General features: G+C 38.7%; 1 protein-coding gene across 1 annotated transcript in view; it reads left to right on the forward strand.

The window, feature by feature from the left end:
• Positions 1 to 9,694: 9,694 nt before the first annotated feature.
• Positions 9,695 to 27,933, forward strand: part of HDAC2 (histone deacetylase 2) — a 31,986-nt gene continuing 13,747 nt past the window's right edge. The window contains exons 1-6 of the mRNA XM_060167853.1: positions 9,695 to 9,995; positions 20,545 to 20,657; positions 21,781 to 21,898; positions 23,814 to 23,888; positions 24,363 to 24,501; positions 26,503 to 26,644. Of these exons, the coding sequence (XP_060023836.1) occupies positions 9,944 to 9,995; positions 20,545 to 20,657; positions 21,781 to 21,898; positions 23,814 to 23,888; positions 24,363 to 24,501; positions 26,503 to 26,644 (639 nt within the window). The 5' untranslated portion in view covers positions 9,695 to 9,943. The remainder of the gene's footprint in view (positions 9,996 to 20,544; positions 20,658 to 21,780; positions 21,899 to 23,813; positions 23,889 to 24,362; positions 24,502 to 26,502; positions 26,645 to 27,933) is intronic.

Below are 27,933 nucleotides of genomic sequence, written 5' to 3' on the forward strand. Positions count from 1 at the left end.
GAGCAACTTGTACCCTTCTAATACATTCCTTGTATGCTTATGGTAACCAGAATTGGCAACCAAGAACCCTGACTAATGTAGCACTCTTGTCTAGGAAGTTTCAAGGGAAGTTCTTTTGATATAGTTTATAAAGTAGTTATAGCATAAGTGGGGCTATTTTGATATGTTACAAAGCCTGGATTAATTTTACGACATAACTTGTGTACATTTATATTAGTCATCCAAAATCCAAAGAGAAATAAGACAAGTTTCCCTCTTACTATGGGTTGAATTGTGTCCCTCCAAAAGTCATATGTTGAAGCCCTAACCCCCAGGACCTCTGAGTGTGATTGTACTTGGAGACAGGGCCTGTAAAGAGGTGATTAAGTTTAAATGGGGTTCTTAGAGTGGTCTTAATCCAATATGACTTGTGTCCTTATAAGAACAGGAGATTAGGACACAGACAACACAAAGGGATGACCTTGTGAGGACACAGTAAGAGGGAGTCATCTGCAAGCCAAAGAGAAAGGCCTCAGAAGAAACCAAACCTGCCAACACCTTAATTTTGAACTTCTAGCCTCCAGAATTGTGAGAAAATATGTTTTTATGATTTAAGCCACCTAGTCTACGGTATTTTGTTATGGCAGCCCTAGTGAAATAACACACATGTTTGCAAGGATCTTAAAACTTTGTAAAGGGTGATAAATATGAATAAGCATAAGAAAAAAATATAGATGCTAAGATATAAATTAAATAGAGGATGGTGGAGGATAAGCATGAAGAGTTAGGGAAGAGGGTTAGGAAAATGCTATAATGGCTTTAGATATTATTTGTCTTATTTTTAAACATGATCTTTTCTTGAACCTCATTAGTTCAAGTACTAGTTGTTTAAGCTTAGGAAGAAAATGAAAATGTTTGGCTAATTAACCTACAATCACAAAAGAAATGCAGTAAAGGCAAACTATAAAGCAACTGATGGACAAAAAAAAATTCAAGCCTTAACATCGTATTTTTAAAGTTTTTCCTGAAAGATGCTTTCGAACATACTAATATATTAACCACTGTACACATTTATTGTGTGAACAGATAGAATATATAACTAATATCAGACTATTCCCACAAAGCAAGGTGACTAAATTATACCAGGACAGCAACTGACCATCCTGTGAAGAAAGACTGCTACTAGCACAACTAAGCCAGGGTCCACAGTGAAAAGTGTAATGCTTTAGAAAATGATGAAACTTTGTTATAGAAAAAAAGAGTTAGCAGCAGGAGAGAGCGCAGCCCCTATGACTGTGTGCACCCAGGTAGAAGTCGTTATATTAAGGAAGGTGTGGTAATTTCTCCAGGCACCACAATGGAAAGTTTGGATGAGAAAGAAAACAAGGTCATATGTCAATTGTATATCAATAAAACTGGAAAAAAAGAAAACAAGGTCAGTTAGAAGAGAAAAAGAGAAGGTGAAGAAAACGTCAGTTGGCATAATCTAACCTCCCCTGCTGCTGAGTAATATCTAGCCCGGATTATCAGCATTCTCTATACAAGCTCATGAAGATATTGAATCTTGGATAATTTGTGATTCTATTCAAGTGCTTTTGATTAATACCTCAACCTTTTTTGTACTAACATTAGCACAAATGGGATATGATACAAGAGCATATGCAGTTTTCTTTGCTAACTACCAATCTGATGGGGTTTTCCAATTAAACCCATCCAAAGCTAATGTGCAGTTTCCTGGGAATTTTCACAGTTTTTCCCCTGTGATCAGAAAGAAGAATCTAGGATTCATCTCGTTGGATGTAAAATATCTATAGGCTCACAGTATAAGGAAACATTTCTCATTGTTAACAATGTTTTGGCGTTATATGGTTACGAACTGTGAAGCATTTGGGATTTTATTCCTTCTTGCAATGTAACAAATTAACCTGTTAGTTTCATGGACTCTGGCTCAAGTCAAGAGACTCCTGGATCAGAAACAAAGTACTTTACTGTTCACAGCACAGCGAGTGGCATGAGCATCAACATATTTGTGTCAGTTGCTCTCTCCCCCAAGCCCCACAGGGGGAATATGTGATGGACCCGGATGACATCCGTACACCGAGTGGGTTGCACTGCAAAAGAGGAACTGAAGACCAAGAATCCAGGCTTCTTGAGCAAGCAGCAGCAAGCCAGTCTCCCTTCCCCTGAGAGCAGGCAGTTACACGATAGCCATGATATGGTCACCTTGACCTACTTAGTTGTCTGTGTGACCAGCCACAGAAACTGCTCAGTCGCAGGAGAAGCCTCACAATCTGGCGTACTCAGCAAGGATGTGCAAGGACACTCAGAGCTACAGCAGACCTGCCCCTTCTAACAATCCACTCCCCACGTTCTTGGCAGAACTGAAAGGTTTACATGGATATGTGATTCTGTTGACCACTATGATTAATCTGACAAAGGTGTCATTCAATTTGTCTCATACAGCATTTAATTAAGGCACTGTCACCAATAGCCAAACGGCAGGGTGAGGCCAATCTGCAGTAGTGACTTCAGTCGTGGCCCCCAGGTTCCTGAAATCCCATAAACCATCAGGGTCTACCTTATAACTGTTATATCTTCCTGCTGTTTTGAATCTTTTATTAATATATAATGTCCTTCTTTGTCTCTTGTAATCTTTTTTGTTTTGTTTTTTTGTCTTGATTTTGCGTTTTTTGGTCATGCCATGCGTGGCATGTGGGATCTTAGTTCCCCTACCAGGGATCGAACCTGTGCCCCCTGCATTGGAAGCGCGGAGTCTTAACCACTGGACCGTCAGGGAAGTCCCCATCAGGGTGTACCTTAGAAAGCCAGCAGCTTTCTCCTTAAGGCTCTGATTTGACCTTTCTACTCGGTCTGAGGCATTAATCCAGGTACATCTGGATGTATTAGGGATAGTTCAGAATCTGCCATCTAGGGCAATTCTATCATCTATAACAACTCTGGCCAGTGAGTTGAGGCAGACCTGACTGCCTTCTAAGGCTCGGGTGGCATCACTGATCACTTTAGCTAAACTCAGGGATACATATCTTACCACTTTTTCTGATTAACTGACTCACATCATGGGGATTACCAATCACAGAGTGCGCATAAATGAGTCAGTTATCCCTCTGGGAAGTCCTTCCAAGTAACTAAGGATGGTCCTGTTTCAGAGAGATCTCCATAATTATCTGAGTCTCTTATGACCACGCCTGGGGTACAAATTATTGTGATCTTGGAAGTAGAAAAATTAATGTGTGGCTTCCACACAAGAAGTACAGTCCTGGGGGTGAACAGGGTGTCCCTTGAAAGAAAGTGTTGATTATAATTATTGGGGCTCCCCAGTGGAACCAACGTAAGTCTGAGATCCCAGATGGACAGTGCCTCCAACATGGTGAAGAAGTTCCAACACCTGGGGGAAAGTTATAACAACCAGGACACTGTTCAGGCATCTGTCTGTAAAGCTACTTTCTGGTATTCATCCTGAAACCCCCTCCTCACTTGCTCCTCATTAACAGGCAATACAGTGGAGGGCCATTTAATTCCCAGGTGACCATACAATCTGGCTGATATGTTTGCTACCAATTCCCATGGACTTTCCTCAAATTCTGTTGGTTGATAAGGCCTTCATCTTTCCTTTTTCAGAAAGCTATGTCTCTCTCAGCATCCAAGCCTCATCACCAAAAACTGTTAAGAAATGGGACGGATCTGAGATTTTACCCTATTTGCAAGCTAACAAGCTAGCCAACACAGTTTCACAGATGCTAGTATAAGACACAAAAACCTGCGTTAAAGACAAAGGATAAGTTATTATTCATGACCATAGCAGTGACCAGTGCATCGATATTATTTTTTCGTGATGCTGCCCTGAGGCCCCAGTTCCTACAGGCCATGAGGAAGAGGCCCAGATGATACCTACACTTGCAGTGGATTGCATTAAGGAGAGGAACCGTGAATTTAGGGAACCTGAATCTTTTATAATGGGTAGTAAGCATGCCCATCCTTTGCTCCAGGGGGAGTCATCGTCTCTACCTTCCAGAGCTGTTCACTATACAAACATCCTTGAATGGACTGTTCAGAACAAAAAGCATTCAGTACCTCTGCTCTCAAGATATTCAGAAACCCATGGAGAGCTGTTTCCTAACAGAAATCCATAGTTTCTTAGTAGAAATTACCAGAAGCCACTAACTTCTAATTCATATTTTACATGAGCTATTGTATTCAGCTGTGTATAACAAAATCCTGAGTACAGTGGTTTAACCAAATATTGTTTGTTTTGTTTGGCTTTTTCCCTGCATGTAACCAGCAGTCCAGAGGTGGCCAGTCCAGGCTTGGTACAAAACTAAATGAGTTCTTCAAGGACCAGGTCCCTATCCTCCTGCTCTACCATCCTCACCATTTGGCTTTCCACTTGATGGGTGGAGTAACAACATACTCCGCCCCCATTTGTATAGTTCTAGTGCTCCGATTATCAGATTTGAAGGAAAGCTTAAAAAACTGAGATATGAAAGAGGAAGAATTAAGATACAAATGTAGAGTGATTAGGAGATACTAGCAAGTAGATTTCCATAGAAACAGTGTGGGTGTAGAATTTTACTAGAAAATTTGTGCAAGTAGATGGATTGGATCAAAGTAATACTATGTTTTGAGGTTCACGGGCAAAGTAATAATTAACAAGTTAACAGAGGTGACTTGGAAGGTTTAATGTAACTGAATAATTTAGTAGATAAGCTATAACTCAAAAATATTTTTAATGAAAATGGGCGATTTTAAATTTTGTTACGCAAATACACAGTTCAAATAGCATTATAATATTTCATTGTTTTGGTACTACTGTTTAGATTATGAGCTACAGTTTACAGTACTGTGTAAAAATAGGCACCATGCTTCCAAGGAGATCAGAATTCAGCTTGAGGCTGTTGTAGTTTGCGATAACACCCTAGTGTTAGTCACTATACTTTACCTTCTGTATTACCTTATGGAATTGCTACATAGAATTTAATGCCAAGAAATCTAAATTTTCTTAGAGTAGAAACAAGCTTATATGAATAATTTTATAGCAACCAAAATTAAACTATCTGCTGCGGTTGATAGCAAGGTTTAATTTTCAGCATACGCTGAAGCAATCAGTTTTTAAATAGTCATGTTTCTAAATAATCCATTTATGTTTAACAGATCATTTAATTGAATAATCTCAAAGCACTAAACATCTTCAAGACTGAAAAAAATGTAGACAGAGCAGGAACTAAAGAAAAATAGTTTAAGAATAAAGACTATCCTCAATTATGCATTCTATGAATTATCCATGCATTCAATTTGTTTCCTTCTGATTATTGTCTAAAACTCCCCTTTTTCTAATGGTAAAAAGGTTTGATAGAGACGAGTTTGAATATGGAAATGAACTTGTCAACAGGTTTCAATAACTGATTCCAGGTTTAGCTCTAATGATCTAAAGTTCACTACAGATGTTTAGGCACATAATTCTCATGACCATAATTATCATTGGACAAGACTTCTTCTCCAATACCAGTTTCTAGGGCTAAAATAATTTGCTCGGTTGATTTAAAATCATCAAATAATCGGGTGGAGATCAAGATGGCAGAACAGAAGGACATGGAGCTCACCTCCTCCCACAAATACACCAAAATTCTGTGGAATAATTCTCACAGAATACCTACCGAATGCTGGCAGATCTCATACAATCCAAATTGCAAGAAAGATCTTTATGTAACTAGGTAGGATGAAAGAAAAGAAAGGAATTGGGGTGGACCTGCGCCCCTGGGAGGGAGCTGTGAAAGACGAAAGGTTCCCTCACCCTGGGAACCCCCTTCACCAGCTGGGAGATCAGCTGAACTGAAAAGGAGCGTCAGAGGCTCAGAGGAGAGCACAGCAGCTGGACTGTAGCGGGCAGAACAGAGAGAGACCAGCACAGAGGGTCCTGGCCATCTCCGTGCACTCCCTAGCCCAAGAACACCTCTGCTGGTGTGTGTGGGGGCTGGGTGCTGAAACTCGGGCTTCGGCAGACAGGCCGGGGAGAGGACTGGGGTTGGCCTTGTGGAGACAGCCTGCAGGGGTGGAGTGTGGTCTGAGCTGCAATCAGGGTGTGGGGGGTTACACAGGACCTAGCCCAGGTCTTCCATAGGAGCGCCATTAATTGGAAGAATTTATATTGTTAAAATGGCCATACTATGCAAAGCAATCTACAGATTTAATGCAATCTCTATCAAATTACCCATGACATTTTTCACAGAACTAGAACAAATAATACTAAAATTTATATAGAATCAAAAAACCAAAAAAACCCCTAGAATTGCCAAAGTAATCCTGAGGAAAAAGAATATAAAGCTGGAGGCACAACCATCCCAGACTTCAGACAATACTACAAATCTACAGTAATCAAAACAGCATGGTATTGGCACTAAAACAGACATATGCATCCATGGAACAGAACAGAGATCCCAGAAATAAACTCACACACCTACAGTTGAGTAATCTTTGACAAAGGAGGCAAGAATATAAAATGGAGAAAAGACAGTCTCTTCAGCAAGTGGTGTTGGGAAAGCTCGACAGCCACATATAAATCAAGGAAGTTAGAACACTCCCTCACACCATACACAAAAATAAACTCAAATGGCTTAAAGCCTTAAATATAAGATATGATACTATAAAACTCCTAGAAGAGAACACAGGCAAAACATTCTGTGACATAAATTGTAGCAGTGTTTTCTTAGGTTAGTCTCCCAAGGCAACAGAAATAAAAGCAAAAATAAACAAATGGGATCTAATTAAACTTATATGCTTTTGCAGAGCAAAGGAAACAAACCAAACGAAAAGACAACATATGGACTGGGAGAAAATATTTGCAAACGATGCAACCAACAAGGGCTTAATTTCCAAAATATACAAACAGCTCATACAACTCAATAACAAAAAACTAAAAACTAACCAAAAATGGAACAAAAAACTAAACAACCCAGTCAGAAAATGGGCAGAAGACCTAAATAAACATTTCTCTAAAGACATACAGATGGGCAATAGGCACATGAAAAGATGCTCAACATCGTTAACTATCAGAGAAATGCAAATCAAAACTACAATGAGGCATCACCTCGCACTGGTCAGAATGGCCATCTTTAAAAAGTTTTTTAAGTTTTTTGTTTTTATTACACAACGGAATATTACTTAGCCATAAGAAAGAGTGAAATAATGCTATTTGCAGCAACATGGATGGACCTAGAGATTATCGTACCAAGTGAAGTAAATCAAAAGAGAAGGACAAGTACCATATGATATCACTTATATGTGGAATCTAAAATATGATACAAATGACTTATTTACAGAACAGAAACAGATTCACAGACATAACAAACAAAGTTATGTTTACTAAAGGGGAAAGGGGATGGGGGAAGGATAATTTAGGAGTTTGGAATTAGCAGATACAAGCTACTTTATATAAAATAAACAACAAGGTCCTACTGTATAGCACAGGGAACTATATTCAATATCCTGTAATAGCCGTAATGGAAAAGAATATAAAAAGGTACACATTTATACTTTAAAAAGTATACATATATATATAAAACTGAATCACTTTGCTGTACACCAGAAGCTAACATAACATTGTAAATCAACTATATTTCAATTAAAAAACTAAAAATAAATAAATAAAATTATTAAATGATAATTAATATAACAAGTTCCTCAACCAGTCAAAATATATAAATATATGTCCGGGCTCTTTTCACATGTTCAAGGCTAGGTGCTGTGGATGCCAACAATAATAATTATTACTAGTACTATAACAATAATCCTAACAATCCCTTATATTCACATAGTTCTTTATTGTTTAAAAACTATTCTGTATTAATTTTCTTATTTGAGGTACTCTATATTCACATGAGGAATTACTCTCCAAGTAATACTGCCCCATTTTACAGATAAGGCAATTCAGACAATCGAGTGACTTGCCCCAAGTCATAGGCATACACATATACTTATATGGAAGACAGACACAGTCGCTCCTCTCATAACGCTCTGTTCTAATGAGAAGTTCAGAGAAGTTACAGGCAACTGCAACATGGTGACTGTGGAGCTAGAGGGGTACAAGTCACATCCAGGCAGTGAGGGGCTGAAAAAACAGACTCCGGGGTGGGGAAGAAGTAGTCAGGGAAGTGTTACAGAAGAAAACAAAGTCTCACTTCAGATTCCACTATGCTGGCTCTGAGAAGAACATTAGTTTCTACTAAATTAACTTATTCTGTTCTCAGAATGCAGCAAGTTGATTTTGGACTTGATAGAGTAAAACTTTTAAGGTCAATACCATGCAATTTTTACCTCTGAGTCAAAGTTTCTCACTCTGGTTCCTGTACCAACTGCATCAGTTACCTGGGGTGCTTGCTAAAAATACAGACTTGGGTAGAGGGCGATGGAGGCTACCCTGGACTTTTTCTAAATTTCTTGGGGATGAGGTCCAGGAAAATTGCTGCTTTAAGTATGAACTACTTGGGGATTCTGAAGTCAAATAGCAAAATAAAGAGGATATTTTTGGTAGTGGCTCTGAATAATTCCTGCTTCAATAAGGCCTTTTTTTTTTTTTTTTTTTTTAATGGGGGTGAGGGAGAGTGTGTATTTTGGGAAAACTGTAAGTGGCAAATGGTATAGGGGAATAAGAGTTCTATGTAGCGGACTGTCAGCCTCTGCCTCCCCCCAGTCACCTGCAAGGTGGCTGGCTTAGAGTAGGTAGGTGCTCAATGTTTGTTGACTTGTTGAACACAGGGACAAAGGTATTTATAACTTCCAAGAGTTTTGAAAGTCCTTTCTCTGAACTTCTGCACCAATCTTTCAGTGCCCAGCTATCAGAAGCAGTCATAATGGAGTAGCTAGGGTGTGTGGATTTTGGAGAAAGACTGAAATCAAACTCCAGACCATCAACATTTGAGAGGATCAAGTTCCTTAATCTCCCCATTTATAAAGAAGAACTAGAAGTAATACTTACATCCCAGCGTTGTTGGGAGTCTTAACTGAGTTAACAGGTTATCTATTACAAATAGGTATCAATGAAATACATCATTAATGCAAACACTCAGAACCCTATCCAACACATAAATGCATTCCATAAATAACCATTCGAACCCAGGTATTCCTTAATGTCTGCAGTAGGTCCCCTTAACAGGTCAGAACCTCCGAGCAATTATCAGCAGAAAATGAAAAAATAAATGAAATCCACGACGACCCAGTATAGGGGTCGTGGGCTGCAGCTCAGCGGGTTCCATGCGGTCGAATGGGTGGGAGAGTGGTCTCTCCCCGCCCGGCTCGGAGCACGTGGTCCGCCCGGGCGGGAGCTTAGCCACAGTGGGGGAGGGGAGCGGCGTGGGACTTCGCGGAGGGGGTCTAGGCGGCCCCGGCTACGGTTGGGGAGGCGCCGACTGCGCAGGCTCAAGATAGGCGCAACCACTGTGCGAAGATCCGAAGGGGTGGAGCGTTCACCTGGCTCCATGCTCTCTTTACTTACGGAGCGAAAGCCTGACTCTTTTTAAAAATAGTTTTCCGACTGTATTTGTACCCGCCCTGCGCAAGTTGTTCATCATTGGAAGGCCTCCTTCCCCAGAAATGGAGAAGCCTCTTTCTCTAGTCGTGCCCCCTCCTCCCCCGTGGAGTCACAGTGGACGCGCCCCACCTCCCCTCGGCCTCCGGAGGTGGTTTGGCTACCCCCTCCCCCTCCCCAGTGTCGCGAGTTGGCGCCGCTGCCACCCCCCGGTCCGCGCTCTCGGCCACTCGGCCGGGCGGTACCGAGCCCTCCCGGCACTCCCCTCCTCTCTTCCCTCCGGCCCTCCGGCCTGCCTTTCCCCGCGGCACTGCCACCCCCCCCCAACCTTCGCCCCAGCCCTCTTCTCTCCCCGCCGAGCCGCGGCGGCAGCAGCAGCAGAAGCAGCCAGAGGAGGAGCCGGAGGCGGCGGTGGCCGGGGAGCCCATGGCGTACAGTCAGGGAGGCGGCAAGAAGAAAGTCTGCTACTACTACGATGGTGAGAGGCAGGCCGGCCGGCGGGTGGGTGGGCGGGCAGGGCTGCGGCGCCGGGCCCGGAGCCGCACCTGGCTCTGCGGCAGCCGTCGCGAGTGGTCGCCGGTGCTGAGGGGTCAGGAGGAGGGACCGACGTTTGGCCGCATCTTAACCCATTCGCGACCCGACACTGTCTGGCAGCCTCCGCGGGGAGCTAAGTGGACGCCCCACTTTTCCGTCCGGCCCCTCTCCTTCCCGCAGTGTCGTCCGCCGCCGGCCTACCCTGGCTTCGTGCTGGTGCGAAGCAGACGGTCCTCCCTCGCGTCTCTCCCCTCCGCCTCTCCGTGGGAGGGAGGTTTGGGGTCCCCTGCTCCGGCCGCCTGCACCCGATTTCTCCCCCCGGGTCAAAACAGCTACCCCGGCCCAGACTCCACACAAAGCCCCACGGCCTCGAGAGCTCCGCCCCTCGAGCCCCCATTCCTCCTCTCCCCTCCTCCGCTCCCCTCTGTCCCCGGCTGGCCCGAGCGTCTTTTCCTTTCTCTGCTGCCGGCCTCTCCCCGGACCCCTCGACCCGGGTGGGTGCTGGAGAGTACCCCTTGAGGGTGGGGGCTCATGTGCGCCTTGAGGCGCGCTCACACCCCTGTTTTGCGTGGGCTCCATCCCTCTCCTTTGTTTGCCGGGTGCTTTGAGCGCCACTTTCTCAGCATTCAAATGAAAAGGCTTCACTTCCTCAATAAAAATGAGGGTTTTCGAGTTTGAGGTAGTCAGGCTTCACGGGAAATAAGACGGTGGGAGGGCATCGTAGAGCTGTTGCTGCTTGTGTTGTCGATCAGGCTCGATAGGTCCTGGCTTGCCTCTCTGAGAGGTGGTTACCACCCACTTCTTTGTTGCTTTGTTCGATCAGGAAATACCGTGCTTTGGAGGTGTGGGACAGATAGCATTGGCATTTGGCTTGCGAAGGCTGTTTCTAGGCGATGGGAGTCCTGGTGCAGGAAAACTTTGAGGAGCAGTGCAGAAAGTGCTAAATAATCAGAAAAGCTTGAACTCGTGGAACAGTAAATTATAAAAGTAAGATAATTTCATTTTAGGGGTTCTTCTCATTTGCAATTTGAGCAGTAAGTCTTCTTGAATCCTGTTTCTTGGGCCAGTCAAAATACAATGAAAGGAGCCGTTACTGTTTTACAGATTGCACAAAGACGTTAACTTGGTAAATAGTGCCTAGTAGGTTACTCTCCAGAGAAGAAATTCTAAAATTTAACAAAGAAGCTAGGTTCAGAGACCTGAAAGTCCATCTGATTTGTGAGAAGCGATACAAATTTTGGAAGCTGTTTACTACATTCAATGTATTGTAAATCGTAAAATCTTAGAGCGGTGGAAAGATCTTACAGGACTAGGTCAGAATAAATCTGACTTTAATTTTAAAATGGCCATATTATATCTCTCCAGTTAGCAAGGATGAATCATTTTAATGCCTCTTTATATAAAATAACCACTTGTGTCATTTGTGGAAAAATCTAAAATCTTACAGAAGAAATCTAAATTGTTTGATATTTGGTAGCTAGTGCTAAGTAGTCACAGCCATGTTTTTAAAATATTTTTTGAGAGAACTGCATGTATGTGTGATACAAATTGATTTGAAATTATGCCATCATGAGGGGGTGGAGATGGGAGTACATTTTAATTTTAACGTGAATTATTAACGTTTCTTAAAGTTAATTCTTTAAGAATTCACGCATATTTTGGGTCACTGGCCTGGTCTTGCATTCCATGACCAAATTGGAAAGTAAATAACTATATGTAAGTTAATTTTTAAAACAACATTGTTTCTCTAAGGTTTAGAGATTGTTGTTGTCAGGGCTTTGGGTAGAGAAGAAAGGTTTTAAAAGTTTGGGGTAACTGGTGCTAAGGCTCTTCCTGGAGCTGTTAGTTGCTGTTGACAGTGATAGGCTCTGATGAAGTAAGCTGCTTGAAACTTCTTGTCACCAGGCTTGAACCGTAGAACCAGGAGGTACACTTAAGTTGCAGTTTTATCAGCTATTTGTTCCTGGGCCCGTTTATGATGAGCCTTTGTTGAGGAAATGGGAGCAAGTACTGGTCCCAAAGGCGGGATGCAGACTTGATAGGAAGAGTAATCTTTGATTGTGACTTAAGTACTTTATAGTGGACCATACAACGGCATTATCTGATGGCCAACAGCAGGTGTATAACTGAATGTTTGGGTATCTCTGGTTAGGTTATCTGTCTTTTGTCTGTGGCTCTTCCTTGACTAATTTTTAGAATGGAATTTGTAGTTGCTTACATTTGGAATATGCTTTGAGTTCTTTTCATGGGCGTGGGGCTAATAAAATATTTTGCAGAGGTTATTAAATTGAAGGGGTATTATTATGCTGATTCTTTGTATGTGATAGTATTTTAAGCTGTGCATAGTTAATTCCAAAGCTTACATTTTCATCACCGGAAAAACCCTATTTTGTCAGCTTATAGAGGTAGCGATAGTAGTTTTTTCTTTTTTTAATTGTGAGGAAAGAGGATGCAAGTAAAGCAGCTTGTGCACAGGGAACTAACTCTAAGATACACAACATGGATTGGATTTGGAGTGTGTGATGTCAGTAATAATAGGGCCTTAATCTATTAGACTAGAATAGCTGGTTTTAACTTGTTAGTAAAGGAAGTAGAAGGAAGAAAGATAAAGAGGAAAGGAGTGAAGTAGCAAATTCTGTAACCATAGGAATCCTACCTTTAGGCTTACTGGGACCATTAGGACTACTCTTGGTGACACAGAGAGAATGTCTAGCAAATGAAAGGGGCTTCTAAAAGACATATGTTCTTTTCTCCGTACACATTACAGTCTTCAATATCATACCCTTTAGATCACTGGAATGATGGTTTCTTCTTCTTTTTTTTTTTTTTTTTTTTTTTTTTTTTTTTTTTGCGGTACGCGGGCCTCTCACCGTTGTGGCCTCTCCCGTTGCGGAGCACAGGCTCTGGACGCGCAGGCCCAGCGGCTATGGCTCACGGGCCCAGCCGCTCCGCGGCATGTGGGATCCTCCCGGACCGGGGCACGAACCCGCGTCCCCTGCATCGGCAGGCGGACTCTCAACCACTGCGCCACCAGGGAAGCCCATGGAATGATGGTTTCAAGTGAACCTTCAGGCACTGATGGATAAAGTATTCTTAAACCTTTGAGGACAAGTAAGAGAAGTTTTTACTTCTCTTATTGCAGCTATTGACTCATGACTCATTTCTGAAAACGTATATCTAAATCTTGAACTTCTAGTATATACTGCAAGATTGTCAATAATCTGTAAACGATATAGTTAGATCCCTTCTGGCTTTAAAATAATGCGACTTCCGGGGATTCCCTGGCAATGTGGTGGTTAGGGCTCTGAGCTTCCACTGCAGGGGGACGGGTTCTACCCCTGCTCGGGGAACTGAGATCACACACACCACACAGAGCGGCCGAAAGAGAAAAAAATAAAATGATGTGATTCTGTACTTAAATGTAATTAGCAAACCAAGCTTTGTTAGGCTCTGATTAAATACATTATTAATACTTTATCTAGAAATGTTAAGTGTACTTTCTTTTAAGCTTGAGGCCAATTACATTTAGTGTCTTCTACTGTATATACAATATGATAGGGTTGTATATATACATAATTTATATGATTACATGCATTGCTCTGTGTTATATTTTTCCCTTCTCTGATAGGACACATCAAACTATTTGGAGACAGGTGGATCAGAGAAAAGCACTCAACACTGTACAAAGAGTTACCAAGATCATGTCTCCCAATATACTCCTAGTTTACTGTAGCACATTATAAGAATTCTGCTTGGCAGCCAACTTGACAGATTTCCTTAGATGTTTACTTATAACAGTGATGCCAAAGCCTTTTGCTAGGTAGTCCTTAACGTAATTGCATGGGTTCTTAGCTATAGTATAAATCGTTATTATCCATAAAATAGGTAACCTTTTCTTTGGAGGCAAATCAGGGTGCTGAATGAATTATAGCAGCAGTTCACAAATACCAATGGTTTTAATTGCACATCATTAATTTAAACATAGTAGAACATAAGACTGAGATTTTCATATACTTGGGTTCTCTTCCCCCAGATATTTTTTTACCATTTACTTCCTTCAGATTTCACCTTTTCAGAGAAGCTTTTCCCTATTACCTTAATCCCTGTTACTGCTTTTCTCCCTATCAATTATACCACCTAATTTTTGTCTCTCTTCCCACTAGAATATAAACTTCATGAGGACAGAATCTGTTTTGCTGATGTCTATACTTTCACCAGCCTAAATATAAATAAATAAATAAACAAACATTTTTTACATTATTGATGAATAAATGATTAACACCTTATATTTTTATAGCTGGAGCACTTTCATATAATATTCTCTCTAATTCTTACACCCACTCTAGTTACAGACAGGTAGGATAAGTGGCGTTTTATTTATTTTCCCCATGAAAATAGATTCGTATCTCTGTTTGACTCAGTCCACCACTTAATCCTTTTCTACATTGTCTAGTTTTAATGTCCAAGGCGAGATCAACATCTGGTACCTAAAACATTTTTCTTTTTTCCTTTGGTGACCCAAGAGTGGAACTATTGCCACGGCTACAGAAAAAAAAAAGGTTTCTCTGCTACCAAAAAAAAAAAAAAGTATTAGTAATTATGTCTTTCCATTAACAAAAATTTTAAATGCTTGTGTTGACAAATCCTTAAAGGAAACAGTTGGAATTGAGGAGGGAGTGTAGTTATCTCTTAGGGAATAATAACAGCACTGAAACATGGATGAGATAAGATTTAAAAGTTCAAGTGTAAGGGTGAAGTCAGCTTTGGGTTCAGAAATATCAAATGGGCTTAAAGTCCCTACTTTGTGCCAGGTAGAGAAAAGATTGAAGTCCTAAGAAGAAAATATAAGACCATATTAGAAGTAAATGCTGGAAAGGGTGTGGAAAAAAGGGAACCCTCCTATGCTGATGGCGGAGGTGTAATTGGTACAGCCTCTATGGAGAACAGTGTGGAGGTTCCTTAAAAAACTGAAAATAGAGCTACCATATGATCCAGCAATCCCACTCCTGGTCATATATCTGGAGATAACTCTAATTCAAAAAGATACATGCACCCCAGAACTTCCCTGATGGCACAGTGGTTAAGAATCTGCCTGCCAATGCAGGGGTCACAGGTTCGAGCCCTGGTCTGGAAAGATCCCACGTGCCGCGGAGCAACTAAGCCTGTGCGCCACAACTACTGAAGCCCGCACGCCTAGAGTCCATGCTCCGCAACAAGAGAAGCCACCTCATTGAGAAGCCCGCGCACCACAACAAAGAGTAGCTCCCGCTCACCGCAACTAGAGAAAGCCCGTGTGCAGCAACAAAGACCCAATGCAGCCAAAATTAAATAAATAAATTGATTTTTAAAAAAAAAAAGGATACATGCACCCCAATGTTCATTACAGCACTGTTTACAACAGCCAAGACATGGAAGCAACCTAGATTTCCAGCGACAGAGGAATGGATAAAGGTGTGGTGCATACATACAATGGACTATTACTCAATCATAACAAAGAATGAAATAATGCCATTTGCAGCCACGTGGATGGACTTAGAGATTATCATACGAAGTAAAGTAAGTCAGACAGATAAAGGCAAATATCATATGATATCACTTATACGTGGAACCTAAAAAAATGATGCAAATGAACTTACTATATGTGGAACCTAAAAAAATGATGCAAATCAACTTACAAAACAGAAACAAGACTCACAGACTTAGGAAACAAATTTATGGTTATTACCAAAGGGGAAAGGTGGGAGGGAGGGGTAAATTAGGAATTTGGGATTAACATATACACACTACTATATATAAAATAGTTAATCTGTATAATACTGTATAGCCCAGGGAACTCTGCTCAGTACTATGTAATAACCTATGTGAGAAAAGAATCTGAAAAAGAATAGATATATGTATAACTGAATCACTTTGCTGTACATTTGAAACTAACACAGCGTTGTGGATCAACTATACTCCAATGTAAAATAAAAATCTAAAAAATTTTTTAAAAATGTCTTTAAGGAGAAAAAAAATAAGACTGTTAGATAGTAAGAGAGGGGACCTTTGTAGGGTAAATCGGGCAAGGGAGGGCCTGAAGGCACAGAATGGGCCAGCCTCCTTAAAAGAGTTTTCCTACATAAGACATTGCAAACTTCAAAGCCTGGGTAGTTAGAAAGAACCTAGTACACTTAACAGAAAGGAAGCCAAGAGGAAGACATGGGGGAACTGTAGGGTGCCAGGCCAAGTAGTAAAGGGCCAGACCACACAAGACTTTGTGGTAAGAGGTTTGGACTTGAATATTCAGGAAGCAGAAAGCCATTGAAGGTTTCTTAAGTAGAGAGAACTCTGGAAAGTGGAGAAAGAATGGTAAAGCGTAATAGAATGTGAACACTGAAAGCAAGAATTGAGTATATATTGGTCCACGTACAAGACAATAATTGCAACTGATAGACATGGACATATTTAAGAGAGGTTTTGGGAGTAAAACCTATAGAACTTGTTGATGGATTGGAAATGGAGTTGGGGCTTTGTGATGATTGAATAAAGGATGGCTCCTAAATTTCTGAATTGAGCAGTTAGGTGGCTTATTCCTGAGAGAAGAGGATTTAGGGCAGCACTCTTGATTCACTGACATACCCAAGCACCTGCCTGGCACACAGTAGGTTCTTGGTCTGTTCAGTGAATGAGTGAACTTGAGAAACCCCTGATATTTCAGGGTTGGTGGAGGAGTGGCTGTGGGGTGGTAGTAAAGTCCAGGAACGTGGTATTGTGGAAGCCAAGAGTGAATGTTTCAAGAAGTGGCCAGTGTGTTAAAGCCGCTAGTGGACTAACTAGTCTGGAAGACAAAAATAATACAGTAGCTCTCTGTTTTTTCCTGAATCATTTTTTAGTCAGCTTCTCTTCAGGGGTATATTTTATATTTCATAGTCCTGAAGTCCAAAATTATCTGAAAGGTGAAAAGAAATTTTTGTAACTCATTTGGAATCAAAAGCTTAACCTGAATTAATGTTTATCATCTATATTCCTCTTATTCTGAATATTCATACATTTTTGCTGCAGAAATATTAATGTTTGATTACAGAAGGCTGCCCAGTCTCCAGGTTATCACATAATATCTGGCAGATTTATCATTTTACATTTATAAAATCTGAAAAAGTCTGAAATGTATCTAGTCTCAAGGACTTTAGAAGACTTTAGGTAAAAGAGATTGTAGACCTTAGTAACCACTTCTCTTCTGATAGCTTCTTGAAGAGTGAGCAGCTTTGAAAATTTTGCAGATAACTAAATCTTTTTGGTAATTACTTCACATTGACAAAGTTTGTTGTATTCAAGGAGCCACTTAGAGCTAATTTTCCTGGATGCTTATTTCATTGGTAAAGCATTTTAAACTATTTTGGGTAACATTTTAAATGCCCAAATTACATTACTGACTATTTAAATCAGATGAATGAAATCCATAGGTTTTTAAAACTAAGAAAAGCCATATTTTATCTTTATGAAAAAGTAGATGGCTGCAGAGCACCCACGTAGAGAATTTTGTGATAGGGGATTAAGCAGGAAAAAAGTTGGGGATGGTTCTTTTAGACCCCCCTTACATTTTGGAAGAATTCTTCATAAGCCAAATAGCAGTTATCTGTAGCTTGGCTGCCCTTGTGGACATGTGTCATTTAAGTAGTGTGCATATTCTTCTTTTTTTTAAAAAAATTAATTTTTGTCTGCATTGGGTCTTTGTTGCTGCACGCGGGCTTTCTCTAGTTGCAGAGACGGGGGGCTACTCTTCCTTGCAGTGTGCACACGGGCTTCTCATTGCAGTGGCTTCTCTTGTTAAAGAGCATAGGCTCTAGGTGCACAGGCTTCAGTAGTTGTGGCACGCAGGCTTGGTAGTTGGGACATGCAGGCTTAGTAGTTGTGGCGCATGGGCTTGGTTGTTGCGCGGCATGTGGGATCTTCCTGGACCAGGGATCGAACCCGTGTGCCCTGCATTGGCAGGCGGATTCTTAACCACTGTGCCACCAGGGAAGCCCAACAAAGATCTTAAGTCTTTATTAAAATGTTTGTATTCTGTATTATGTCCTTTTCTTGTCAGGCTTCCCCCTACCATTTCTTTCTAGGTTGTATAAGTGTCGTTGCTTTCCCAGTAGCTACTATTTAAGAAGATTGGCAGAGTTGCCTTGCCTGAGTTTGAATCTAGCTCCTCTATTGCTAGCTGTTGTGACTTTGACAATATCACCTGACCTGTCTGCATCTCATCCATCTTCACTATTATAAAATAGGAAAGTAGTAATAATACCTACATTATAGGGTTGTTGAGAAGATTAACAGATAATACACATGAAGTGCTTAGAATAGTGCCTTCTAGTAAGCTGTCAATAAATGTAAATTATTGCTAACATCTTTTTTTATCAAGCACTCTTGCTGAGAAATTGCAACTGTACTTTCCCTTCTATAGATTATTGTGGTCTTTCCCATTATTAGATTAGTGATTACTTTTCACTGGATTCTCAGTATGTACATAACTAGAGTATTTGATCTTAAGATACGGTAGATATTAGAGATATTTCATCTTGATAATTCTTACACAGGGGCAGATGCAAGTTATGTGAAGATTAGTTTCTTTATTCTTACTCTCGTTATCTCCTTTGGTAGTGATGATAACTTAGAAATACCTTCCTTGCGTTAACCTTAGCTCAATGATGCTTCGTGTCTCTAGTGGGCTTTCTACATCTAAGGATTCATTGAGACCAGGCTGCTTTCAAGGAACTTTATGTGTACTACCACGATGTAGAGCGGAGCTTTATAGCTTGGGAGGTAGTTTGTTTCCTGTGTTCATAGACTGAATTGTGATAAATGCAGAGGAGTGTCCCCATAGCTCTGCTTTGCTACTTGTCTGTATTGTCTTAGCTTTACTGTTGGTACAGATTAAGAAAGGTTAAAATTTAAAATTAAAACATAAAACATAATTTATAAACATAAACAATTAAAACATAAACCTTTAAAACAAAGTTTCCTTTTAAATGACCATGTGTATATATGAATTGTTTTCAGAAGAGAGCTTGTGTTGAAAATGAAGAGTTAAGTAAATTAGAGGTGCGGTACCAACAAAATCAATTAGTAGTATTAGAAACGGCTATGTTATAAAAGTGAATGTTCATCCTGGACTGTTATCAAAAATATGGAAGAGAGAAGCAAAAGGTTTTGAATTCTTAGTTTTCATTAACAAACAAAAAAAGGTGTGTATTTAGGCAGGATTTTGAAAGATTATTTTGATCTAGAAGGGGAGTAAATGGCATTTTTTATCCCTAGTTTTTATTATATGAACCCATGTTTAAATGATTAACTTCAAGCCACTAAAATCAGCTTGGCTATCCTAACAAAATTTTAGAATTGATTATTTAAAAACTAGAATTAGTACTGAAGGTAATTTCTAATAAAGGCTGTTGTAAAAATTGCCCATTACATTAGAAAAATGGTATATATTTAAGTGGCATCCTTAACACTTTTTATTATAGAAACACTGGATCTTTACCTTAAAGTATTAATTTTGTTGAAATCTGGTAGACAAAAATCTGGGATTTTGGTGTTTTTATTTTGTTTATTTATTTATTTTTTTGCGGTACGCGGGCCTCTCCCGTTGCGGAGCACAGGCTCCAGACGCACAGGCTTAGCAGCCATGGCTCACGGGCCCAGCTGCTCCGCGGCATGTGGGATCTTCCCGGACTGGGGCACGAACCTGCCTGCATCAGCAGGTGGACTCTCAACCACTGCGCCACCAGGGTAGCCCTGGTGTTATTTTATTTAAAATAAATCTTATGTGTCAGTTTTAAGGCCTTGGGATGTAATATATATCGTAAAAAGATAGGTTAGGAATTATAACTTTTTAATTGTGAAGAATGAGAAAAAATATCCTTATTACCTTGAAAAATGTAATAAATATGTCATCATAGCAAAACTTTATTTAGGATCCAAATTTCAGTTACCAAAATTTTTATTGACTGTGATATGGATATATAAAACATTGTAGCCGCGATAATACCAACTATAAAGGATTTTTGGCACACCAGAGAATCATCCAAGAAGCAATATTTGCTATAAAATTTTTAAGTCATACTGGTGAAACTCAGAGAATGTACCTTAAGCATCTAAATTTGCCAGTAAATACTAAAAGCAGGTATCACTCTAAGGAACAAAAACTTTTGTAAGTGAGTAAAGAGTATTTTATTTGGGCTAAGCCTAAATAAGAAAGTTCAGTAAACTAAAAATCAGAAAAGCTTGCTTGCCTTAATCTTTGAACAAACATAATGTATTGATGGAGTCATCAGTATGTAAAAGTGTGCATAGGATCTTGGTTTTCTAATACAGTTTGAAAGTTGAAAAATCTAAAATTATTATTTAAGATTTCAAATAAAGCTTATTTAGGTGATAAATGTCGTCTAATGGTGGACACATAAATTTTAATAGTTCATGAAGATTCTCTTGTCTGTATTGTTCATTTTGTCTCTTTCCTCTTTTAGGTGATATTGGAAATTATTATTACGGACAGGGTCATCCCATGAAACCTCATAGGATCCGCATGACCCATAACTTGCTGCTAAATTATGGCTTGTATAGAAAAATGGAAATATATGTGAGTATACCTTTCGGTAAATATTCACTGTTTGTTTGTTTGTTTGTTTAAACCACTACTTTGAAACTTTGTTTTCAAAGTTGGAGGGCATTTAGCAGATGAAAAGGTGTGGAAGAAAACAGAAACTCCTCTTTTTGTTTTATTCTTCAGAGAAAACTTGAGAGTGTGGGAGCTGTGGCCTCTTTTTTTTCCCCTATTCCTTCAACCATTTTAAAAAACAGTTTCCCTTCCCCAGGTTTTCACATAACTGGAGACCAACTCAATTTAGCATACTAAATATTTTTGTTATGATAATTATTGACCTGTCTGCTGCTGAAGAGTTGACCTGGGACTGTTAAAAAAGAATTATGCAGAAAATTAATCCTACCAATATTTGTTGGCGTATAGGAACACTGTATTAGTGAGCAAGCAAAGTGTCTATTTTGTAGAAGATGTGGGAGTATAGATAAACAGATATAAGATGCAACAATTCTTATCCACTTGGGGAGAAGAGAAAAACTTGAAGCAGTTAACAATGTTGGGTAATATATGTGAGCTTCTTTGTTTCAGATTATAGACATTTGGAGAAGAGGAGTTGGATAAGACTTTCAGTTAGGAAGCCTTGTGGCAGAAGTGTGTCATAAATGAAACGATCCTAGGAACAAGGATGATTTGGATAGTCAGAGGAAAAGGAAGAGAGATCATGAACTAATAGAGAATGAATCTCATTCTACCTGAATGAGTCTCACTTATCCTTCCTGAAGCTTTTTGGTCATTGATGAAATTACTGGATATAGAGCAGGAGGTTTGTGATAGAAAATAAGAGAAAGTAGAGTTTATGAACGTGGATTAGTCTTTAGAAGGGTTGACCTATTTCCACTAAAATAAAAGGAGTGATTAATTCATAGTTGGTGTTAGGCCTGCCTAATCCTTTTTAAAGGAATGTGAATTATCTTTGGATTTGATTTCTATTTTCTAAAACACACATGTATAAATTTGGATTTGCTTTGGAATTTATCTATTTTGTTCTGGCAGACCTAGTTCTTTTGAGAGTATTGTTAGGGGAAATTGTATACTTTGTGTTTGGTAACCCTGATGTTACCAGTTGTAATTCCACAATTCTGACATTTATTTTTCTTCACAGAGGCCCCATAAAGCCACTGCTGAAGAAATGACAAAATACCACAGCGATGAGTACATCAAATTTCTACGTTCAATAAGACCAGATAACATGTCCGAGTATAGTAAGCAGATGCAGAGATGTATGTTTCTATGTTAAAAGTATATATTAGTAATGATAAATATAAATGAGTACTTTTAGAAGCTTGTAATTAGTTATCCAAATCTAGGTATTTTCCTGATCTAAAATATTGTTTTAATTATTTACTGATTTAAAAAGTCCATGTAACAATACTAAAGCTACTTTAAAAAAAAACAAAAAACCTACTTGAAGCTTGTTGGTCTGCCAAACTGCCAAAGGGCTATCTGGATCTTCTTTGCGTTTTGTTTTGGTTCCTTGTTAACTTTGGGATAATGGATATTGGTGGGGAGACCTCACTCCCCTGCATTAAAAAAAAAAAAGATTGTACTTTGGCCTTAGCTTGGTGTGTATGCCTCTTGTCTTCTGTTTGGGTGCTTTAGTTAATCTGGACTATTCCAGAAAGTTCCAAAAAACAAAACTGAATTTGCCTCCTGTAGGCAACTGTTTACATTGAATTTACAACTACATGCTTACATTGTATCAGGTATTGTAAGTAATCTAGAGCTGATGTAAATACATGGGAGAATGTTCCATGGGTTGTATGCAAATACTATATAAGGGATTTGAGCATCCCCAGATTTTGGTATCCTCAGGGTCTTGGAACCACTCCCTTGTGGATACCAAGGGACAATTGTACATATAATTTGTACTTCCCTTTGTTGTATTAGTGGAGCTTTTGATTCTCTTCTACATAGTGTTCTCTTTTGTAGATAAAAGGTATTTTATTATTAGAGATTGTTTGGCTTGAAGATGGAATGCAAAATGTCATTCTAAAATGACTGGAACAGTGTCTTTTAAAGCTTGATACTGGAATTCATTCTCATTGATGTTTCTATTGATGGACTTCAGTAATGATTTTTTAAAAAAAAGAACAGTTTCAATAATACTAAATTAAGTGTAGTTGCTAGACATCTCATAAATTCATAGAACTTCATGTACATTTCTATCATAGATTATCTCATTTGATTCAATAAAATGCTGTAATATAAATAGATATTATTTGTCCCTGTTTTTTCAGTGGGGATTCAGGCTTAGATTAAGTCATGGGTAGCCCTAAGGTAAATGAATTAACAGGATTGGTTTAAAATTTACATAATACTGAATTGTATTAAGATTCTGATCATATCTGAATAGCAGGAAGCTAAAATTTATTCATTATAGTGTCAATGAATTAAGGATGTGCAAAGCTACATAAAATAATGACCCTTTTTTTGAAGAGGATATAAATTAAGGGATGAGGAGAAACTGAGAATGGGTTATATGCATCACGACATATTTAGTTCCTCTTTCATTCAGTACTAAGGAACTAAATATGTCGTGATGTGTGGTATATCTGCATGTGTTGTCTCCTTGTGCCTTAAATATTTCTTCTGTATCTTGGCTGTCATGAGCTTAGTTAATTCTTACCATCTTTCAAGATCAATGCTAACCATGGACGTAGGGAACCAACTGTTACATCTTTTTGGTAGTCACTAAAATAGATTTCAAAGTTTTGGATGTTCTGTGTACTTAAGGAGTTTTAAAGAATGTAAATCATAAAGCAACTGAAGTTACTTATTTAAAGTTTTTAGAATTTTGATTAATTTACTGTCGTATATTTAAGGAGAAATGCCTGGAAAATTTAAGCCCATGTTTTAATTAAATAACACCAAATACCTTTTATATTTTGATAGCTATTGATTTCTTGTTAATAAAGCAGACATTCCACAAATAATCATGTTAAGAATTGGTGGTGGTATTTCACATATAACACTTTAACTGCCTTGGATAAAATTGCAAACTTTAGATTACTGCTGTGCTGTGTATGTTTTATGATTGCATCAAACAAACGTTATTTGTAGGAAATAGTTTTTGTAAGAAAAGGTTTTCATTAATTCACAGAATGAATTGAAATTAATGAAATCCATCTTCCACAGTTAATGTCGGAGAGGACTGTCCAGTGTTTGATGGGCTCTTTGAGTTTTGTCAGCTTTCAACTGGTGGTTCAGTTGGTAAGTGTCCTGATTTGGTCAAATTTGAAAGTTGATTTAAACTTGGTATGTATCTTTTGGGTTATTTGCTTAGAACAAGTTTTAATAGTGGCGGATTTTAATAACAAAAAGTGTGTTTAGCAGAGTACAGTTTTCTTTAGCTGAGCCCCCCTCCATGTTTTGGGATCTTAATGTCTCAAACTTTTTTTTTTTAATTTTCAGTTTTTTACTTCAGTTGCATTTTCACTTAGAGACTTCTAGCTACCATTGTCACTACTCCTTTCCATCTATGTGCTCTTATTTAATCGGATCACAACTATAGGAAAATAGTTATCTAAGGAGAAACTGTTAGTGCCCTTGATAATGATCCTTTTATGGTTTTATACTCTTGCTTATTTGCTTATGCATGGCATACTCTTTCCACTAGGGCTTTTGTCTAGTTATACTAATTTTTTATCTTAAACATTTAAAAGTCTCCCCTGTCTTGTTTGTTAGCTGGGGCTGTGAAGTTAAACCGACAACAAACTGATATGGCTGTTAACTGGGCTGGAGGATTACATCATGCTAAGAAATCAGAAGCATCAGGATTCTGTTATGTTAATGATATTGTGCTTGCCATCCTTGAATTACTAAAGTAAGTTAATTTGTGTTGATGTTTTTCCTATGAAAAAGTGTTTTATTTAAAACAATAAAAATCTATGGCTTAAAAAAATAGAAGTGAACAGTGGGTTGAAAATAGTTAATGGTGAATCATCATCTGTGGATTCATTCCAAACCATTGTAAAAATACAGGAAATTTGCCCAGTCCTTGGATTATTAAGAATGAGAAGTACATATCAATGTTTGAGGCTCCATTAAGTACCTTTCTAAAAAACATTAGAAGTAGTTTGACAATTTAGATTGGAGGTATAGTTTTAATTAATGAAAAATGACATGACCTGAGAAGTTTATGTTCTAACATTTTGTAAGTTTTAACTTTTGAAGGCAAAAATTTGAAACCTATGTTAAAGGAAATTTGTTTACCTATTGAATGAGACCAGCTAACTGCCTAGCTTCCACATAGAATGGGGTTTTGTGCTAATGGATATAATCATCTAAGTTGCTACAGGAGTTAAAGTTATTCTTGACTGCAGTTTGAGAGCAATATCTATAGCAGTATTTGTGATTTTGGAGATTTACAAAGTTAGATTTTTTACCCTCATTAGTTATAACACATCTTAGCAGATTCTACTTCAGATTGTAACAAATTGGTCTTTTCTTAACTTTGAAAATGTTCTTGCCTGAAGTTATTCCATGCATACTATTTATAAAGGCTAATTTTTCAGTTACTTAAAATTAGGTATTGACTCCTTCAATAAACAACTGATCTCTGTCAATTGACTAATTGAGAGCCAAGCAAAACCCCTTGAAATCATTTGCCTTGTTTTTTAATTCACTCGATGTTTGTTGCTGTGTCTTCATCTCTGAGCAGCAGTTCTTACCTGCATGCTAACAGTCTTAACAGGTTTAATGTAGTTTCTCTGGACACACTTCTTCAACTAGTGCAAACCTGATTTAATTAATTGACTATTGGAAACAGCTTATGAGCCACTCAGACATTTAACTTTGTTCACACTTTTTTTTTTCTTTTTTTAAGAAAGTCTATGATGAGACATTCTGGTTTTTATTTTCCAAGTTTCTGAATGTTGCTTTCCTGCGAGTTGAGGATATTCTTGTGAGTGCTTAGTCGGTAATGTCAGCCTGTATTGTATTCTTTTAACATGGCTGTGGTATTATTGTAAAATAAACACAGTGCTCTGCCATTTAATTCCATAATAATCCTCACTTCATTGTGCCTTGAAAGGATGATATATGAAATTCACTTTCCTTTTTTCTTGTTTTGACATGGGTATGCACTGGTCATAAGATGTCCAGTATGGTGATACATGTGGCTCTTAAAATGCATTCGAATTTTACTGCGATTTGTAGTTCTCCAAGCAGCACTGTGAAGTGATGAGAATACCACTTGTGGTTTCTGTCACAAGCATTCGGTTGAAATAAAAAAGAAGCCATAGACAATACGTGAACAAACGAGCATGGCCATGTTTCAGTAACACTTTACTTATGGACATTGAAATTTGAATTTCATTTAATTGTCACATATCACAAAATTATTATTTTGATTGTATTTTTCAGCCATTTAAAAATGTTAAAAATTATGCTTATCTCAAAGGCTATACAAAAAGAGGCCATTGTCCGAATTTGGCCTATGGACCATAGATTGGCAAACCCTATTTTATAATACTAAAGATATGCTAGAGAGATGTTTTAAAGTAACAATCTTAAGTGAGCTATAATCTTCAGTTATTAATGTACAGAAACATATACTATGTTTTTAAAGCAGAATAGGGCAGATTTCACAGAGTAAGTACATTTTCTCACCTAGATTGGGTGTAAAGGGAAGATTTAAAGGTCTGAGGCTCAAACTGTAACTTCAGGATGGTCTCTTTGAATGGTGTCTTAGGCTGGAAGTAAAGAAAAGAAAGGGGATTAAACATTCTGGAATGCAGGAGCTCAAAAATAGGTTTCCTGAATCCATGGTGGTTTTTCCCGTCTTAAAACCTTTTTGGAAACTTACTTAAGGTTTTGTTTTCAGGTATCATCAGAGAGTCTTATATATTGATATTGATATCCATCATGGTGATGGTGTTGAAGAAGCTTTTTATACAACAGATCGTGTAATGACTGTATCATTCCATAAATATGGGGAATACTTTCCTGGAACAGGAGACTTGAGGGTAAGACTGAATTGTCTGAATAAATATTATGAGATTAACCTAGGAGGTTAGTAATCTTACACCTGAACTAATGTTTTTCTGAGTCATTAATTTGAATCTTGTATGAAGGATTAGTCATTTTATATGCTATAACATTTGTTGGAATTCACTTTTGCTGACTACAAGCAAACATTCAACGAGAACTTAAAGGGCTTTCTTTTGCTGAGCTTTTTTCTTTGGTTGAATAAATATTTTTGAACATCCACAAAGCATGAAGCAGTTTTCTTTTTTTTTTTTTTTTTTTTTTGCGGTACGCGGGCCTCTCACTGCTGTGGCCTCTCCCGTCGCAGAGCACAGGCTCCGGACGCGCAGGCTCAGCAGCCATGGCTCACGGGCCCAGCCGCTCCGCGACATGTGGGATCTTCCCGGACCGGGGCACGAACCCGTGTCCCCTGCATCGGCAGGCGGACTCAACCACTGCGCCACCAGGGAAGCCCGAAGCAGTTTTCTTGATGTCAGTTTGAATCTTCAAAACCTACTTGATGGTAGCCTGTATTGCTGTTGAATATAAAGATTGGTGGAATAAAATAATTGAGTCTTTTTAAGGTTCTTGTACTGCCCTCCTTTTATGATTGGTCTTTATTTAATTGGTCTAATTTTAATCCCTTTTTTTCTTTAGGCTTCTGAAATTTGTAATGTATGTATATTCTCCCCCCGCCACCCCCACCACCGCCCCCCCCCCCCCGCCTTGGGGAGAGAAAGAATATCATAGCTTATCCTGCCTGCCTATTACATTAAGTGCATTTATTTCTATATTTCTGTTATCTTCTTTCATTTGGTGCTCTTGAAGTTGTTTTGTGGGGTTTTTTTTTGTTTTTGCTATACTAGAGGTTTGGTTTTTTGAACCAAACTACAAACATGTTGAAGTTTATTCTGAAATTTAAACATCTGTTTTTAGTTTAGCTGTATTATATGGGAGATTTCTTTTGGCATGGCATTCAACATTGGTTCTAAGCTGTTTTGTTAAGGTTGTTTTTCAGATCTGTGGTATGTCTTTATAGTTTAACAACCAAAAGTTTAGAGCGACCTTAAAGTAGTCTTCAAATGTATGATTTAATTATTTGATCACAAGGTTGTGCTCTTTCAGTAAGAATTCAGATGGTGAAACCTTACTTTATAAGTGGGTAAGAGGTCATTTGTTTCATTTATTTCAGTTTAAATTATGTGGCTTTTAAAATAATTTATATTTGCAGTTCTTTCTTGCCATGTTAGCTCATTCAGTGACTTTCCCCACTTGGTCTTATCTTACA

This window comes from Lagenorhynchus albirostris, chromosome 12 (genome assembly GCF_949774975.1).
Source record: "Lagenorhynchus albirostris chromosome 12, mLagAlb1.1, whole genome shotgun sequence".
NCBI lineage: Eukaryota > Metazoa > Chordata > Mammalia > Artiodactyla > Delphinidae > Lagenorhynchus > Lagenorhynchus albirostris.